The sequence below is a fragment of the Phalacrocorax carbo genome, chromosome 16, assembly GCF_963921805.1.
Source record: "Phalacrocorax carbo chromosome 16, bPhaCar2.1, whole genome shotgun sequence".
Classification (NCBI taxonomy): domain Eukaryota; kingdom Metazoa; phylum Chordata; class Aves; order Suliformes; family Phalacrocoracidae; genus Phalacrocorax; species Phalacrocorax carbo.
Window position 1 is genome coordinate 6678617 of NC_087528.1, and position 14375 is coordinate 6692991.

The window sequence follows — 14375 nt, forward strand, 5'->3', positions numbered from 1 at the left end:
AATGGGCATTGGATTCATGCACTCATTTTCTGCTCTCATCATTTCACCTATGTCAGAGCCAGAGGTTGGGCCCACAGAAAACATCAATAACACTCCGTACTGCCTTCAGCAGGGGTAAAGTATAGTCAACAAAGCACAGTCCAGCTCAGCATTACCGGCATTGCTTGGGCCATCCCTTCTGCTCACCAACGGCTGTTGAGCCCCAGGTGTTTGTGAGAGCAGACTGCACCTGCTAGTCCAAAGGTGGCTCTACGTGGGCTTTTGGCTGCCTAATGTGACATCAATTGCTCTTTCAAAAGCAAAAGAAGAGCAAGAAGAACCTTCCCTTCTTCAGCTCAGCCCCCACAAAGGAGGCATAGCTCAGAGATCAGCCTAAAGGTGAGTGGTAGTGAAGTCACCCCAAAGCTGGTGTCCTTTGGCTCATGCCATCCTTGGTGTCCCTGCTGATGGAAGGAATCGACCGTGTCTCATGTCCAGGGTGGGAACTGAATGGAGATCCCTCAGCTCTCTTCCTCTGTGCTACCAAACAGCTGGCTACAGGCTTTCCGACCGTTTGCAAACCTAAAATCTCCTTCCATGTCAGCTGTAAAACTGTGGGTGAGAAGTTGGCTTACTCCTTTTTTTCCCCTCTCCCTTTCCTCCCCTCCTTTCCTCTTAAAAAAAAAAAAGGGGGGGGGGGGGGGGGCAGCTTTTGGCAGCTGCTACTTACAGCACAAAAGAAAAAAAGTACACCCCAACCCTATATTTTGCTCATCTTCAGTCTCTATAGCAACAGAACACAGTTGGCCGAAGCAATTATCCTGCCTCTGGCTGTTCATATGCTTAAAGGCTGTTACAAAAATGAGAAGTTGTGGGAATACCGTGAGTGTGATCGCAGTTACATTTGCATTTAATTGCTGAGAGACACTTTGGCTTCACTTCCAAATGAACACTGTTAAGTGCACAAATGCAGGATCGCTTAAAAGGACCGGTGGAGAAAGAGAAGAACAGCTCCAGCTCCTCATCTGCTGATTGCATTTGTCTTATTGTGGACTCTGAACCAGTCCTGCTCAGGTACAGCCTCCGTGGCCTCAGTTCATAAACTGTTTATGGTCTAGCTATACAATATGCATTTTCAGGCAACCTTTTGTGTCTCCTCTCCACCACATCACTTCTCATTCTTGCCACACATTACCCTTGTGGAGGTATTCTGTCATTTTATTTTAAACCTGGATCTTTCCTCTGATTCTTTAAACCCCACAACCCCTCACAGTTCATTCACCACTAATAAAAAGGCAGCAACAAGCACCTGGAGGTAGAGGATTCCTTAATTCAGCTTCACCAGCAGAGAAAACATGTCCTGTAGCTAAACATTCACACTAAGTGGTGTGGCAAGAAAGCTGACAAAGTATTTTCAAGCCAAAAGATGCTGCCAAAGCCTGCTTTGAGGGCCCCACCCCCTGGACAATGAGATGGCTTCAACTTCTGGCCTGTTTGGCTGTCACGGCTGAGCTGACTTGCTCAGCCTGCGGTGCCCAAAAAACCACAAGCCCAGGGACATTGTCTAGGTCTTCCTGAACAAACTCAGGAGGTGTGAAAACAAAACCTGTCTCACCTGGTTTACCTTATTTTCATTGGGATCCGTTACGCGATCTAATCCATACTCTAGGACGTCCAGCATGCCGGGCTGTTATGAACAAGAAACATCAACAGCTTTGTAACTCATTTGTTTTAAAGTTTTCAGGTCACACAAATGCGTGAGGAGACCCCCAAGCCCCAAAGGGCTCCCCTGCCAGCAGCTCCCAGCCAGCAGTGCCCCGGGGCAGCTATGCCCCCTGGATCTGGCAATGCTCCCCTCTCAGCATGGGTGATACAGCCAGACCTCCCTCCCTTGCACCTTTGAGAACAACCAAGGAGAAAGGTGTGGACTCAGGGCAGGCCTGGGCTGACCCCTTCCCCGAGGAGAAGCGACAGGGTGCACAGCCCCGAGGCCATGCCCACGGCGTGCCCCTGGCGTGCAGGAGTTTGTCCCAGATGGCTGCAGGGAGGGCACTAAACCCACACACCAACATCCTCTACTTACAGGAGTTCGGTTCACAAGCCAGTAGGCTCTCTCCTGGCAGTCCAGTGCGTACCTATCCGCTTTCTTCCGCTCCTTCCCTGCCCTGCAAAGCCAAGAATAGGATTTAACTCTACCAGGGGAATGAATGAATTTTGCTCTGCTAAAACTAGTGGGATGAGAAAGGGGGCACACCTCCAGTCTCCCCTGCCCCACAGGTCCCAGCCTGACACTGCGATGCTCTGATGCAGCCTCCTAACCACATCTTACCCTGCCTAATTCTGGACTGCAGGTCATGCTGTTCACATGGTCACACATGACTGTAGCTTTTGAGAAATCATCATCTTCCCGAGCTCAGCTGGGAGCAGACACATCCTCTTTTGATTAGACAGAGTTTTATGGTAACAACCCGCTACTTGTGGTCAGTCCTGCTGCCTCATGTTTATCCACCTCTGATGTCCCCAGGCAGTAACTGAGGACTGCCACGCAGAGATACATCCCAGACATGTCTCACAGTAAAGGGGGGCATTTCTTACAGAAGTGATTTGGAAATGGGGCCAAGCAATGTTCCCAGGCACGAAAACCCAAATCACCTCTACTATTAAATAGAAGAAGCACCAGCATGGTTTGGGCTTGGACCAACTAATTCTTTCCCAGACAAGTCGTGGGCACAATTTGGGATTTAGCATGGGCAAGGGAGCATTCCCAAAACGCTGTTTGCATGTGGCCACCCTGCTGTGGTTAGCAGGGTGGATGCGGGTTGTTCTGCACCAGTCTGCCCCAGCATCACCATCAAACAGCCTCAGACGTGTTTAATCTACTAGTTCAGACACAGTCTTGGTATCTAACTTTAAAACTGCATTTGGCATCTCTTAGCCGAAGTCTGACCTCAATTTACAAGAACAACAGTCTCGTGTTTAATGAGACAGTTATCTGATGAACTGTATTCTGATGACTTGGCTACTATCCCATGAAGACAGCAGAGGCAGTGTCTGCCATGCTGGGATGTAAAAAAAAGTAGAAGGAGTCCACAGAAGTAGGAAAGATCCTATCTCATGTGATCCCAGTGATCCCACCTCATGTTCACTAACTTTCCTGGGAATTTGAAGGATTGCCTAAGTATGCACTTCAGAGTTTTCTCCAGAAGTCCCTGCTGGGAACATTCCAGCTTCTTGATTCACACCATTCAGTTCAGCTGTGAGACACGTAGAAGCAGTAACTGAACCACACCAATAACAGGTCCTAAGTCCAGTAGCCTGATCCACAAACGCTCGTGGACAACCCTGAGCTACAAGCAGCTGTCTGTAACAAGGGCTTGCACACTGCAGCATCAGTCCTCGGCTTCTTCAGGGAGTCACATCAGGTGCAAAATCTAAGCCTCCCCTTGCACGCTTATGCATGTACAAAAACCATTTGCAGAGAGGCATGCGCATGTGTCAGAGGAAAGACACCCACCCCCGCCCGTGCCCTCAGACTACACCGATTCCATGCCTCCGGCAGACAAATGCCAGGCGGGGAGAGAAACGCAGGTGCAGCAGGCAAGGGCGAGGCTTTGCAAGCGGGCGCCCAGTCATTTGAAAACGTCTGAAATCTTTCACTCGCGAAGTGAACAAAGTTTACTTGTTAGAGGGAGGAACCGCAAGCCGAAATGAAAAGGCGGGTCTGCGTCACAATCTTGAGGGGCACTTGCAAGTTATTTTAAAGCTGCAGTTTATGTTTTTAAACTGTAATTTAACTGTGTACCAAGGCAGCGAAGCTCTGCCTCCTCATACCCTCCCCGATAATGAAAATAAGGGAACGCAAGTCAACTCACTTATACTGCTCTTTGGCCTGCATAATAACAAAGTCCCACTTGTAGTTTATTTTTTGATTGAGCATGTTGTAATGTTCCTGGAATAAAAATAAAAAAGCAGTTAGTGTGAAAATTCTGGACAAGGGGCCCCCACTGCTAGGGTTTTCTTGACTATCCATAACTCAACTAGGCCACACTGGCAACCAAACCAAGAAATCTGGATTGTTCTGAACGTAATTACGTGAATTGCAACAGTTCAAAAATACCACTGCAAGGAGAGCAATTATCCCTGCTAAAATTATCATTGACTTCAGAGTATTTTCCTGTACTGGCTACTTTTTCACTTCCAAAATTTTGGCTTTTGACCCTGCTGGAGTAACACCTCATGCAGTTGAAGAGGTGATTTTTTTTGCTGTGCTCCAGCATTAGCAGGAGCGTAACAGAGGGCTAAAACTATAGCAAATGAGAGGCTTGCAATGGAACAAATACAACGTCTCCTTACCTTTTCGTATTCTTCTAAAATCCCTTTCCTCTTAATATTCTTCTTTGCTAGGTAAATTGCTGTGGAGGGAGAAGCAAATAAGACAGTTATACTTAGACCAACAAATCCAAGAATAATTAAAACTTTACCCATGCGACAAACACGGGAATCTTTGTCTGTTACATCTTCCCAGGCCTGGGCTCCAAGTTCACAAAAGCTCACTGAAAAAAATGAACTTAGTGCTTTCACTTGGTTGCTGATGGTTCACGAGCCAGTGCCCAGGCTGGGAGCAGCCATGCAGAACCGGTGGCGTGTGCCTTCCGCCAGCAGTCACTCCTCCTTTGGCAGCTCAGCCAGGGTTTCACGGGTCAAAGCACACTGGACCAAATCTTTAAGATGCTGAAGTTCTTCAGAGTTTGACCGCCAAGTTTTCAAATACAGGCCAATGTTTTGTTCCAAGTTCTATTAAAAACATTCCAATCTAAAACGGGCTTTTTTATTTCCCCAGATCTACAGCATAATGTAGATAAGAGCCACAGAGGGCAATCTTGGTGTAAACAAATCGGCCTGTGAACTGCACAGCCCACAGGAGCAAACCAAGCTGATCAGTCCAAATTTCATGACCAGCCCCATAATAAAAAGCATTATAAAGGCAACAAAAGATTGATGCGGAAAGAGCCATTAGGAGATACTGGGAGCCACTGTGCATTATATAAAGAACAAACTATCTCGGAATGCAGGACTTTTGATCCAAATCTAAAGAAAGAGAGTCTTGGCCTCAGATCCAGGAATACACTTAACTACTCAGGGAACTCTAACCTTGTGTTTAAAGTCTTCCCTACCCAGTACAATATTTCAGATGTGTTCCAGTGCAGTGGATCTTAGTGGAACACAAGAGAAGCTTAAGCCCTTTCTCTCATCAAGGCCACCACAAGGCAGTCACACCCAAAGCGTCTCCTCAGTTCAGCATTACTGAGAATTATTCACAAAACAGAATGAAAGAAAATGCAAGAGCTGGTCATTGCATGTAGACACGCAGCACAAAAAGATGAACAGCAAACACGGTGCAGGACTGCGTACACAAACACATGGGCTTGCACTATGCCTCCTAAACATGTACAGTGCTATCACTTACCATAGTCCGTGTCATCAGCAGGCCAGCTCTGCGCAGGCCAGAAGTAGGGGGTCTGCAAAAAACCAAGCCTTTCGTTAGTGCACAGCAGCCCTGAACTCGTGCCGAGAGGCACACAGCACCCCCCATGCTGGAGGGAGAGGAAAGCTCTCTGCTACACTCGGAGCCTCAGCTCTTTAGCTGCATGTCAGCTCGCACGGTCATGCAGGCCAACTACAGCAGGAGAGTCAGTCAGCAGACTGCCAATGTCAAATCCACTCCTGCTCTGCAGTCGGTTAACGTGGCCAACCTCGCACTGCTGCCCGAGCATTCAGACTGACGTGATGGAGCCTGATTTGGCACCGTGTGGGAACCAGACTCCTCATTCAGAGTACAAGTGAGGGTACCCTAATTTCCCATCGTAGAGGAAACAGTCCAACCACAAACCTTGATAACATCCCATTATTACTGTGCTTTTTGTATATTCACTACTCAATCTCCTCTGATCATTCTGTTTTCAACCAGCGATTCCATTTTCTACTTTAAGACCTGGAAGGGAACATGTCTTTGGAAAAAAAGCACAGCTATTTTGAAGTTGAACAAGTACGCCAATTTAGTTGAAGGAAGTATCACAGTTTGCCTGTAAACTGTAATCTGATACACAGAACTGGGGAAACTGTCCTGTGGATCCCTCCCTCCTGCACACTGAATGATGAAGCATGGCTATACATCATGGCGTCACAGCTACCGCTCCTGGGGAATTGCCCCAGCTGCCGGTTTATAAAACTAGTGCTGCACTCCTTCTCAAGGGCTTTAGACAAGGTGCAACTCACTTGAAACCTGTACAGGCTGCCATCTGTCTTAAGGGTGAGATTCTTTGGCTCCTGAAGAGGGTAGATGTATCCATATTTGACAAACAGGTCCCCCAGGTGGAGTGCCTCTGAAAATGGAGAGGGCAGGCATTTTGATTGCACAAAACCACCGCACTGGAATTTAAAAGTGAGCTGCTACTCAGGAAAGAATTCATCTAAGAGGTTTTGGCCATGGATACCATGAAGTTTTACAACTCAAAGCTGAAAAAGCCTCAACTTTTACATTTCTACCCACCTTCTTCAGTGATCTGCAAGCGCTGGAGAATCCACTGCAATATATCATTACCTGTAAAACAAAGAAGATGCCAAGTGCTTGAAATCAGGTGTGCCAAAATCCACGGGCCAAAACAAGACCTCTCCAGTCTTCACCCCTCACTGTGCTCTGGATCTCACTGAGTGTACTCACCCCTTCTTGCAAACATGCTTTCAAATACACCACGCAAAAGAAGCGGCAATAAAATGCATTGCCGGTCTCTCACCGGCCATGCTCTCATTCAGGCTTTCCCCTGACCAAGCAGGCGTCAGTCCCCGAGAGGGAGCCCGAGGCAGGCGGTGACCTCAGGATGGCACGCTGTGAGCATGGAAAAGCACGTGTGGCCTGAGCAACACTTAAGGCTTCGTCGCTGGCTTAGAAAGGACTTAAGCAATTCAACAACTTCCATGTCAGCAAAGGTGAAGTGCCCCTTGTTTTGCACCGTCTTGTCTCGAAAAGATTCACTGCAAAGTATCTCCAGATTCACAGAGCATGGTCCTGTCTCAGTTTTAGTAAGAGACCAGCAAGTGACCGGTCCTCTTGAGCCCCTTAGCAGACAGGACTTTCAGTGCAGAAGGGATGTCTCAGTCTTAGATCCAAGTTGTAGTGGTCACAGGACTCGTCAAACGGAAAGATTTCTGCATTCACAAACACGTCATCTCTCCCAGTTCTTTTGGTGGGGTGTGGCCAGTCATACCCATAGTCAGCATAAACCTCCAGCAGTTTTAGTTTTATGTTCTGGGGGCAAATATCATGAACCTCCTTCCATTTAAACAGGGCAAAAATGCACTCACTCCCTGACCAATTATTGGCCTTTTCCTCCAAGCATCCCCTAGGACTGCAGATTGAGGTATTGACCTTTCTTGACATTGCAGTGATGACTTAACTTTCTAACAGGGGCTCAGAGCTCTTATCCTACCGCCTGCTTCCTGAAATAGATGAAATTAAAGGATTATCTCATCACTCATTTCTAGACAGCTCTCTCTGTAAGCATTTTCCCCCAAAGGTGTGCATTTAACACGGAGGTTTATTTGTCTTTTCTGTTGTGAGCCATTTCACTGACACTGAATTTAACTAGTTAGCTTCCCGCACCTGAAGAGCCAAGCTCTCGTCAGCGGATCTGTGTCCACTGCTCTAATGTCTTCACCACTCCCTCACTAAACATGAATCAGCCTCTTTTGCAACACCCAGAAGCCAATCACTGTATTTGCAACTTGTGCAGCACTAAACCCACCATAGTTTAGAAAGTGATGACTGCCAAGCAAAGAGACTGTAACTCCCTTGCCTATGAGAAGTTGCCTAGAATTTGACTTACGCAAGAGGGAACTTGTAGCAATTCTGGTTAAGGAACCAGGACAAAGCAGACAGCACGCAAAGAGGATGAGCGCCAACGGGCACCTTCCCTCCACATCATCTAGCCATGGACTTTTAGGAAGTGGTATTTAACATTGGTCAGACATCAAGAGAAGTACTTGTTCCTCCTGCACTTAATCTAATTGGCACGTCATCTTCAGTACAGGGGACTTTTCTGCAGTGCTGCCTTAGCTATTCCCTAACACCTAGGGGAGGCAAGGCCAGATCCTTTACAGATGCAAAGCACACCACCAAATCCAGCTGCACAATAGCTATGTAAGCCAGGATATGGTTTGTACTGTAATGCATGGAGGGTGCTGCCGAGAGCAAGCTTCAGATGACATCCAAGTTCTCCTTACCCTTTCACTGACTGACAGTACCCATGGACAAGTGACTTCATCTCACTGCCTCTGCTTCCTCATTTAAAAAAAAAAACCATGGGGCAAACAACACAGGGCTTATCAGGCTTTGCAAGTACAGGGGGCAAAAATTAACCGATTTGGGTAAGGTGTCTCCTGAGCTGTCTGGAGCGAGCTCACCGGTTTCAGGGGGAGTTTCTGTTCTGGATTTCAAAGTGCTGCAGAAAGACCAAAGCAGGAGGAGGAAACTTTGGTACAGTATGTGTGAATATTTATAGTGGAGGCTGCCTCACAAGAGCTTTTGTGGAGGCTTGGAGAACAGGGAAGCAGAGGTACTGACAGTGCCCTGTGAAAGGAGCTAGCAGGCACACAGGAGACTGCGATAAGAGCTGCCCGTAAGCCATATGTGACACAGCACAGCTCAGCTCCCTGTTTCTTCTTCAGCCTGCTTGAAGGAGGAAAAGCTGTCATTTAGAGGCAGTGAAGTGGGTTGAATATTCTCTTCCTGTGTACTGAAGAAAAATTATTATTAGAAGATGACATTAAAAGGGAGACTAATTGTTTGTTGTTCATTTCTGAAGTTCAGTCTGACTCCAGTCTGCCTAATTGGATTTTACTATTTATACTTATTTGTGATCCAGCCCCGCCAGCAATACAACAGCTCTGGAGGCTGAAGCACCTATTCACCTGCTAAAAGAAGGCAAGGTCACTTGAATTAAACTCATGTGAGACAGCTAAAAGGACACGATTATTAATCTTTGTGTCTCTGAATCAAAGAGCTAAGAGTGAAATGAGACACGAGTGAGAATGACAAAGTAAGCCAGTATGTCTCAAAAGATGTATGGCAAATATGTTTGGGATCGCGGGCTCCGGTATGCACCCAGGCTGCGGTAACCCTGGGGTGGCCATGGGGTCCACACACAGCTTCTCTTTGATTAACTTCCTTGGCCTGGTCCCTTCCCTGGCAAAGCTCTTACCTGCCACAGCGTGTGGGATGTTTGTGATCATCACCCTCTGCATCTGTGTCTTGATGCCTGTATCTGGATTCTGCATCTCCATCATAAGTGCTTCAATCTGCAAAACATGGCAGGGATGGGACATGTTACAGGAGTGGACAGGAGGGAGCCCCAGGACCACCACAGCTCTGGGCAGCATCCCAGGGGGTGTGCAGTGGCGTGCCACAGGAACGGATGCAATAGCCACAGCCACTTCCAAACCTCCCCTTTCCATCAGAGATGCCACCTCCAAACCATGTCAGCTTTCACACTGACTCACAGCGTCACTCCCTCTTACAGAAGACATGCACAGCTGGGCTTAGCAGACAAGGGACAGGATGTAACCACTCCATGACAGCCGAGCTAAAAAAAAATAATAATTTAAAAAAAAAATCTCTGCTACCAATAAATGTTCTCCCCTGGCTCAGTGGCCTATTGGCTGGGGCAGTAAGAAAGAAAAAAGGGAGAGGAAATAAAATCTGTGCTTCTATTGCACAAACAGCTCAGCTGTGCAGAGACTTGTAGATATTGCACCACGCACAAAGAAAATAAGCAATATTTTGGCTGAAGACCAAACAGCAAAGGTTCTGTTCCTGGTCTGTAGATAACAACCAGACGGGACTTTAGAAGAGCAGCAGGAAAAGCACACCGCTTTGCTCCAGGGCTGAGCAAGAAGCTCAAACCCAGGGGAGATGAGAACGGCCTGTCCTTTGAGAAAGCACAGCCACAACCCGAGCCAAGGCTTTGAAAAACTGGCCAAGGACCGATTACAGCAGGGACCAGAATTTACGTGTGGGAAAGCAGGCCGCGAACACAGAAACAGAGCCCAGCTCATAGGAAAGAGGTGTTCAAGGGACTCTGCGGCCGTTCCTGCAGACAGCTGCACCCACCCACCCACGGTCTTAGCTCTGTCTGTGGCAGCAAAACCCAGCCCCTCCGGGGACAGGGCAGAGACACACCAACCGGAGCAACGCACCCTCCTCTCTGGCAGCAGCCCCCGCCTTTGATTCCTGAGGGATGCTGATGACTCGTTTATAGTCTATAAACTCACTGCCTAAGTTTTTAACAGATCATGTTATGGAGGATGAGTTTCACCCTCAGGGCCAGACTTCTTTTATTTCTGCTTCCCAATGACCTTCTTTAGGAAATGAAGATTTCCAAAGGTATTTTCCTCCTCTTACATTTGACGTCCTGCTAGCAGCATCCTAAAAGTGCAAAAGCCTCCTGCTTGCACTCAGGATCCTCCACTCAAGACGGGTGGGGTTAAGCATGCTCCTTATCTCCTCATTTTAGATTATCTGAGCACCTTGAGAGCATTAGCCTTGTGCAAGATGCTCTTCTTTTTGTCTTCTGCTTCCAGAGATATTAAATCAAAACTGGTCTCTCCGCACATTCATTTTGGGCGAGGCTGTAGCTTTTTAACAAGGATTACAGGATTTAATGAGTGTGACTTGATGACACTCACGCATAATGAAGGGTATTGTCTTCACAGGCACCACAGTGACTTTGGTCCTAAATCTTGCCAAGTTCAGCGAGGATTTAAGCCTGTAGTGACAGGATGCACTCTGGGCTTGACAGTAAAAATGGATTTTTCAACTGGTTTTAAAGCCAGTGTCAAATTAATACTAAAATGGAAAAGCCTGGAAAAACTTCACACAAATATTTGCATTAATACTTATATAAAATATTTTTAAATGGCAAAACCAGACTCAAAGCGATGTAATGAGACTTTTTTAGACCTTTTAAGTGAACCCCCAGTATCAGCCTCAGCACGTTCAAGGCTGGGTGTGGAGAGATGCCCACGTAGCTGTGTGAGATGAGGCAGGGCAGGACAGTCCAGCAGGCAGGGCACTAATTTAGGAAACTCGGATTCACTTCCCTCTTAAGCAAACGTGGGTGATCTTGGGGAAGTCACCCACTCTCTCTGTAACTGCCTGTCTGCTCCACAGACAGTGCCTTGGCAGCACACGGGGATACTGGGGGTAAACACGGAGCTGCTCATCGCCACCGTACCGCAGTGCCGGCACCACCGGGCAGGTCCCACCAGGCTCAAGCAGGACCCGTTCCCTACGGGCAGTACAGCACACCCTGCCCAGCTCTGGGCTGCCGTTCGCTCCCCGGTGGGCTCCAGAGACGGGTCTTTACTAGCTGAGAGCAAGAAATTGGCTTAGAAACCCAGACAGCCTCCCAACACAGCACGTTCCCTTTCTTCAACGAGCAGAGTTCCAGAGTCTTGTTGCATTCATACTGGGCTCCCTCTTGTCGTTAGAAAAATAACATATATTAAAAAGAAACAAGTGAGATGAGCGAGGGAGCTGCTGTTGGAGGGTGCCTGCTGCTCTGGCTGCAAACCATGCACTTTGCTGATCAAAACTCAGCCTGCCTCTTCCTGTTCTCCTAAGGGAACGCTCTGCTGATGATGGGTTGCCGGCGATTAGGAGCTGCTATCAGCACCGGCCTGCTGAAGGGAGGCCAGGAGGGCTGGTTAACACACAGTAGGAACATTTGCGTGCTTTGCTAAGGGCTCTAGCACATTTATCACACTCTCGGCCAAGGAAGCACCGTCTGGTTTGAATTTTGTAGAGCCAGAAGCCACTTCCTGACACTGGTTGATGGGTGGAGATGTGCACTGAGGTAAATATCAGCAGGAAGAGTGCTAAAGGAGCCAGGCTCTGGGGTGAGCTCACCTCAAGCACAGAGCCACCGCAAGGCACAAGCCCCACTGAGGTCTCACTTCAGATTAACTAGAATCTCTGCAAAGGTGACCTCACCCTGAAAGCCACAGAGGAGACAACAGGAAAACTGTCTGGCCCCCATCTGATTGCAAGAAGTCACCAGGTTCGCTGAGTGAAAAGCAAAACTCAAACTCACAAATGATAAAAAAAAAAGCATCCCTGTGTTTCAGGAGCACATGGGAAGCCTGGGGAAGGCGAGGGTCCTATCTGCAAATGATGGACGATTGATGGGGTGCCCATAGTTCTGGAGGAGGATGGATCCAGCATAGATACTCTCCTAGAGGAGGGCAGGTGACCAGTGATGGATTGCTTGGGTGAGTTACCCTGCTTGCGTTTCCCACCCTTGTTTCTCTGAGCTTTACCCTTTGGGCACCCTCCAGCTTCCAAGGGGCAGGGCATCCACACCACAGAAGCATCAGGTGCTGAGGCTCTGACACAACAACAAAAGACTTCTGAAGTGAGAAGTTCAGCCCCTCTCAGCCTCAAATCAGACAGAGGCATCTTTGCTTCAGATGAAAGAAAGACAAATTTTCCCGGCAGGGCCCAGCTCGCAGCCAAGTGTCTACTCCTGATGTTATAATTAAACATCTGCTTTCTCCATCGTGAGAATCTGCCCATTTCTAGCCCCCCTCACTGCCTGGTACTGTTTGCAAAGATCATCCCTCCCTACTCTGATTTCCAAGGTAGCAATACAGTCCTTCACCACAACTCTGGCCTCAGAAGACTAATTCATTTTCTAGTTCTACAACCAACAATCCTGCTTTGCATGTTCACAGACGATCAGAATAAAAGAAGAAATTTTTAAAAATCAATCACCTAAAACTTCCTGCTTTTTCTTAAAGCTGAGAGGAGGAGGCCTGTTCCCACCCAGTGCACAACGATCCCACACCCAAAGGAAGTAAGTCCATGAATGGGGAGGGCAGGGCTGTGGCTGGCTCTTTGCTCCCACTTCCCTCACTGTGCTTTCACCTCTCCAGCCAAGCCTCCTACTTAAACCCAGACAGCAGCAAAACCTAAGCACAGTCCCGCCTGGCCAAGCACACCACCTCTCACCAGGGCTGCTCGGAGCACGTCATGCTCAGTGCAATGCTCCGCAGAAACGTGTAGCGCCAGCATCCCCAGTCTGGAACAGGGAAAAAGGGAGGATGGGATGAAGCTGAGCTTGGCTTAAGGCTGAGCTCCACCCACATCCAGGGCCTCACTTAAACAGAGAGCAGGAGTCCAATGGATAGCTCCTTCCAGCAAAAACATGATTCAGATGCTCACACACCTTGAGAAATACCCAGGTAGATGAGGGCCAGCAGCTGCTGGAGAGTCTAAGCCTGGAGAATTGAAGCTGGGCTGGAGAAGGGCCTGGCCACACTGCACATCCCAGGCCAGCCCCTCCCTGGTTGTAGAGCTGCATCAGGAGGAGCCACCAGGAACCAGAGTAAGGAGGGGGCAGAGTAAAAAGGCGAGTGGCATCCATCAGCCCTACCCACGAGGTATGAGTCACAATGCAGCTCATGTAGCAAAGAAAGGAAAAACACACAGCCCAGCAGCCACTGGAGAGCACAAGCCTGCCCTGCGCTGCCTGCTGCTTTGCCAGCTGATGCCCTATGGAGGCCTGATCCTGGCTGCTGGGGCAGGCATGGGCACCAAGAGCTTGGGCTGATTTAAGCTCTCCCGGCGTCTGGCCGAGCACATGTAGCCCAAATCCATTTCAGAGGCTTCCTCCTATCCCGACAGACTTTTGTGCCAATATTCTTCCTACCAAGACAGTTCAGGAGGAGGAAAAAAATATAATAAAACAACCTAAGCATTAGTCATGGGTATTTCATGGACTAGCAGGCATTACAGGGCCTTGGAGGGGTCTCCCTGATTCTCCTGTGGTTCAGCCATGAAGACCAAGCTCTACATGCAGCCCAAGTCATGTGGAGCAGCCTCACAGCAAGTACACGGCACTGCCCACTGCCTCCAAAGCAAAGCCCTTTCCTCTCCTCCTCTCTGATGGCAGGATTGCTGTGGTCACAAGCTGCCTGCTGGAGAACCAGCACACGGAGATGCGTTGCAGCTGTAAAGGCACAACAGGGCCAGCAGCCTGACAGCACGGCAGGCATCCCTCCGTGCGGCTGGCGCAGACCCATGGTTACAGCATATGTGCCAGCTTGAGCACAGACTTAAGCAATTAACAAAGCTTCTCTCTAGGATTTTAGCTCCTTGCAGATCTAAGCCTGCAAGGTGCTCGCTGGATGCGTGCCAAGCATCCTCAGCTCCCACCACAGGCAACCAGTAAGGTGCTCGGTATTTCAGGGGAGCTCTGAGGACGCCGCCGTCTGCATACAGACCACGCTGCCATGTAACAGCCAAGGCTCCATCCATGGCTTCCCCAAGGTCTGGAAATAAA

General features: G+C 48.6%; 1 protein-coding gene across 1 annotated transcript in view; it reads right to left on the bottom strand.

Moving 5' to 3' along the window:
- RGS9 (regulator of G protein signaling 9) overlaps positions 1-14375 on the bottom strand; it is a 35958-nt gene that overhangs the window by 20022 nt on the left and 1561 nt on the right. Inside the window, exons 2-9 of the mRNA XM_064466961.1 lie at positions 9237-9333; positions 6530-6580; positions 6256-6362; positions 5447-5498; positions 4333-4391; positions 3852-3928; positions 2063-2144; positions 1604-1666 (exon numbers count right to left, since the gene is read on the bottom strand). Coding sequence (XP_064323031.1) covers positions 1604-1666; positions 2063-2144; positions 3852-3928; positions 4333-4391; positions 5447-5498; positions 6256-6362; positions 6530-6580; positions 9237-9333 — 588 coding nt within the window. The remainder of the gene's footprint in view (positions 1-1603; positions 1667-2062; positions 2145-3851; positions 3929-4332; positions 4392-5446; positions 5499-6255; positions 6363-6529; positions 6581-9236; positions 9334-14375) is intronic.